At 43.7% G+C, this 5,086-nt stretch overlaps 1 protein-coding gene across 1 annotated transcript in view; it reads left to right on the top strand.

Moving 5' to 3' along the window:
• Window positions 1-2,883: 2,883 nt before the first annotated feature.
• The window catches only part of BRCA2 (BRCA2 DNA repair associated), a 91,628-nt gene continuing 89,425 nt past the window's right edge, over window positions 2,884-5,086 (top strand). The window contains exons 1-2 of the mRNA XM_037741800.1: window positions 2,884-3,066; window positions 3,810-3,915. Coding sequence (XP_037597728.1) covers window positions 3,849-3,915 — 67 coding nt within the window. The 5' untranslated portion in view covers window positions 2,884-3,066; window positions 3,810-3,848. The remainder of the gene's footprint in view (window positions 3,067-3,809; window positions 3,916-5,086) is intronic.

A 5,086-nucleotide genomic window follows, 5' to 3' on the forward strand; every position in this document is an offset into this window, starting at 1 on the left:
TAATATCCTACTGCGGTTTGTGTCCTTATTTTGCCTTCCTCCTTCATCCGCCCCTTCTTTCTCCTGATCAAGTTGGTTCAGATTCATTCCTGGCTTCTCCATTTATTTTAGATTCTAATGGGAGCTGCTGCCTATTACCCTGATTGAGGGAGAGCAGCTCTATCTACAGATGTCTAATTGCCACCTGATTCCTACCTAATTGCTTTTCCCTATCTCTTCAATTCACTCTTCAGGAATCTTTTTTCAAAGCTGTTTTTGATTTCCAGCTTATTCACACACATGCTTTAGTTAGTGACTCATTCATTTATTCCTGTAGTGACCATTCTAAAGATCCTTTGTAAGGTAATGTGGTGATGTTAATTGGTACAGACATTATGGACAACAGTATGGAGGTTCCTCAAAAAAGTAAATAGAAGTACCAGATAATCCAGCAATCCCACTACTGGGTATTTACCCAAAGGAAATGAAATCAATATCCTGAAGAGATATATTCACTTCCTTGTTTATTGCAGCATGATGCACAATAGCCAAGTTATGGAACCAACCTAACTGTCTGTTAACAGATAAATGGATAGAGAAATTGTGGCATGTATTTCTACAATGGAATATTACTCTGCCTTAAAACAGGATATCCTGCCATTTGCAACAAATTGGGTGAAACTGGGGGGATATTACGCGAAGTGAAGTAAGCCAGATAGAAAAATACTGCATAAACTCGCTGATATGTGGAATCTGAAAAAGTCAAATACATACAAGGAGAAAGTAGAATTGTGGTTACCAGGGACAGGAAGTGGGGAGGAATGGAGAGAGACTTGTCAGAGCCTATAAAGTTACAGTTAGAAAGAATGAGTCTACAGATCTAATGTATGGCATAATGACTGCAGTTAACAATACTGTATTTTATACTGGAAATTTTCGAAGAGATATTTCAGGTGCTCTCACCACACACAAAAGAAAATTATGTGAAGAGATGATATGTTAATTGCTTGACTGTAGTAATCATCTCACCACGTATATATATCAAAATATCATGTTATGCACATTAAATATATACAACTTTTAGAAAATAACGTTTTTTTGGTTTGGTTTTTTTTTTTTTTTTTTNTTTTTTTTTTTTTTTGAAATGGAGTCTCCTCACTCTGTCTCCCAGGTAGGAGTGCAGTGGCATGGTCTCAGCTCACTGCAACCTCCTGGGTCTACCTCCTGGGTTCCAGCAATTCTCTCTTTTCAGCCTCCCAAGTAGCTGGGATTACAGATGCATGCCACCACACACAGCTAATTTTTGTATTTTTAGTAGAGACGGGGTTTCGCCATGTTAGCCAGGCTGGTCTCGAGCCCCTGACCTCAAGAGATCTGCCCACCTTGGTCTCCCAGAGTACTGGGATTACAGGCGTGAGCCACCGCACCCAGCTGGAAATATGTTTTTAATCAAAATTAAACCATATTGTAAATTGAATACAAATAGGAAATTGAGCAGCTGGACTAGAAGAGAATAGGTTTTTTAAAAGTGTATTATGGTAGAGCTAATGAATGGCAAGTCCCCGGTACAAAGAGAACAAGAAACAAAAAGGTATGGAGGTGTATATAATGAGAAAATGTATTTCGGAGACTTGTGTGACATGCCATGGGTTCTCATTAGTCCAATCCTAGTGAGACACCTCCCCCCCAAAAAAGGGGACAAAGCAAATTGTTCTGATTTATGCAGTAAATAAATCACAGGTTAGTTAAATGTATGAAGTCAAGTGGACTAGAATTCAAACCTGGGCCTTACTACCAGGCACTGACAATACTGACCAATTTATAGGACTGCTGTAAGATTAAACATGATATTGCTTAAAAGTGCAAAGCAGAATGCCTGCCTCATAAAATGTTCGCTAAGTGGTACTATTATCAGTAAGGATCACAGACTTGTGTTTCTTTGTGAATTAGACTTAAAGCAAAAGCTTTGGAATCTATCTGCATTAGTAAGGTCTCCTGCTACAGCTAAGGATTACTGATTATCAAACTAAAATGACACCTAAGGAACCAAGTGGAGCCCAGCCTTTTTCTAATCCAGGGTTGCTTCTGTTTACTGCTGAAGCGCCTTCTAGAAGGAACAAGGCCACCATGAACAACTCTCACTGAATCCATTTGAAGGCTTTGTAGGTCTTACAACAAACCCTCTTCAGCCTTGTATTCTGCATGTCACAGAACCTACGAATTCAGAGATGAAGTCAGGTCTTCCAGTTCAGCCTGTGAGGAAGACAGGTGATCCGAATCCCAAGAATGCAAAAGATACTACCGAGGCCTGCGGAGCGAGGCACCTAACACTGTATAAGCGAGTTAAGATGGGTTTCACAATTTTTCAAGCAAGGAAACGGGCTCGGAAGTCTTGAACACCTGCCACCCAAGAGCAGCACACCTACTGGAACTAAAATCCTCTGATTTCAAATAACAGCCCCGCCCACTACCACGAAGTGAAGAAGTCATCCACACTCTAAGCTTTTGTAAGATCGGCTCGCTTAAGGGAACAGGTCTTGAGAGAACATCCCTTTTAAGGTCAGAACAAAGGTCTTTCAAAGCTCCCAAGTCACGTCCCGAGGGCGCTCACCCTTAGGGCTCCAACAGGAACTGGAGCAAAAAGAAAGAGATCGGGGACTTGGAGTAGGCATAGGGGCGGCCCCTCCAAGAAGGGTAGTCTAGGACTCTTAAGGGTCAGCGAGAAGGGGAGACACACTCCAGCTACCGCTTTATTCGGTCCGAGACTGACGGTTGTGACATCTGACAAGCAACTTCCTCTCGCCACACTAAGAAACACCCACAGCTGCCTACCCAGGCCTGACTTCCGGGTAGTGCGCGTGCTGCGTATCGCGTCACGGCGTCATGGCGTCACGTGGTCAGCGCGGGCTCGTGGCGCGAGAGTCTGAAACGAGGCGGCAGAGGCGGAGCTGCTGTGGCTCTGCCGCGCTTCCGGTCTTTTCTGCGACGGTGGGTCGCCACGGGAAGAAGCCTGAGGGGACAGATTTGTGACCCGCGCGGTTTTTGTCAGCCTACTCCGGCCAAAAAAGAGCTGCACTTCTGGAGCGGGTTAGTGGCAGCGGGGGTGGAGACGGGCGCGTCTTCCGCAGTTCCAGTCCAGCGTGGCGGGGGAGCGCCACACGCCCCCGGTTGCAGCCGCGGCCTCTAAGCCCTTTGTCTTTGCCAACCCCCACCCCTGACAGAGAAAGGTCCTTGTCCCGAAGGCAAATTTTCACCGAGCACATTTGAGCCCCACCCTTTCCCTGGATCTCCGTTTCCCGCCTCGCCCAACTTTTGGGCTCCGCCAGTCGCGCAGAGTTACCTCCCTCCCAGCTCTCCCAGATGGCGCCATCTGAAATTTTCTTTAATTGGAACCACGATCACTTTAACGGAATATTGCTGTTTTGGGGAAGTGTTTTACAGCTGCTGGGCACACTGTATCTGCCTTAATTAAGCCCCAGGTAACTGCTGTGTTCCGAAGACATGCTGATTGGGAATCATCAGGCTGCGTTGGTCTCTAACAGGAGCCCGCTGTCCCCACTAACCACGCGTCACTGGTTAGCGTGATTGAAACTAAATCGTATGAAAATCTATGGTCTCACTAGCCACGTTTCGAGTACTTAATGTCAGTGGCACCTGTTTGAACAGCACAACTGTAGAATGTTTCCATCCTCAGAGTAAGCTGTTATCGTCCCAGGAGATGAGACTGAATAAGAATTCAGACAAACTGTCCAGCGCTTCTGATTTTCACCTCGGTCACATAAGAAGAAATGCATCCCTGTATAAGTGCATTTTGATCTTCTGTTTTGCAGACTTATTTACCAAACGTTGGAGGACTATTGTAGGTAAAAATGCCTATTGGATCCAAAGAGAGGCCAACTTTTTTTGAAATTTTTAAGACACGCTGCAACAAAGCAGGTATTGACAATTTTATATAACTTGATAAATTACACTGAGAAAGTGTTTTCTAAAAAATGCTTGCGAAAAACCCAATACTTCACAGTTTTGCTTACAACCATAAACTGTTCTTTATGTATGCATAAATCCAGTTAACAACAATTGTCTTTTGCAGGTTAACCAGATGATAAATATAGAACCTCTAGTGGATAAAGAGGAAACTGGCCCCTTGACTAGCAGTAGGAAGAATTGTTTTTAAAGCATTACTGACAAGTCAGAAACAGTAGTGTTACTGTATGGCAGACGTTGTCTAACTTTTTGGTTTCAGTACTTTTTACACTCTTAAAAATGATCTAGGACCTCCGGAGTGCTTTTGTTTATGTAGCTTATAATATTATAAATTTAAAACTAAGAATTTAAGGCCGGCGCGGTGGCGCATGCCTGTAATCCCAACACATTGAGAGGCCGAGGTGGGTGGATCACTTGATGCCAGGAGTTCGAGACCAGCCTGACCAGCATGGTGAAACCCTGTCTCTACTAAAAATACAAAAAATTTGCTGGGCATGGTGGCACGTGCCTGTAATCCCAGCTACTCGGGAGGCGGAGGCAGGAGAATCGCCTAAACGCCTAAACCCGGGAGCACCCGGGAGCAGGAAGTCGCAGTGAGCCGAGATGGGGTCACTGCACTCCAGCCTGGGCAACAGAGTGCAACTCTATCTCAAAAAAGAAAAAAAAAAACTAAGAACTTAAAGTTATTAATTTACTTTAAACAAATGAAAGTTAACCCGTTGCATATTATCACAACATTCTTAGGAAAAACAACTTTTTGAAAACATGAGTGGAATAATTTTTACAGTTTTGCAGTTCTTTTATGTCTGGCTAAATGTAAGATACCTGGATTCAATTATCTGTGTCTAATCTGTTATTTTGTTAAAAGCATATGAAAAAGATTTAACCTCGCACAGCTAGGTAGCTAAGAAAAGGAATATTTTAATAGTCTTCAGTTACTTGTTGCTATTTTTACTTGTACTTGCATAGATTTTTCAAATATCTAATAGAGCATCAAGAGTTTTTTCCGGCCGGGCACGGTGGCTCAAGCCTGTAATCCCAGCACTTTGGGAGGCCGAGGCGGGTGGATCACGAGGTCAAGAGATCGAGACCATCCTGGTCAACATGGTGAAACCCCATCTCC

Source organism: Cebus imitator, unplaced genomic scaffold (assembly GCF_001604975.1).
Source record: "Cebus imitator isolate Cc_AM_T3 unplaced genomic scaffold, Cebus_imitator-1.0 Scaffold108, whole genome shotgun sequence".
In the NCBI taxonomy this organism is placed as follows: Eukaryota; Metazoa; Chordata; class Mammalia; order Primates; family Cebidae; genus Cebus; species Cebus imitator.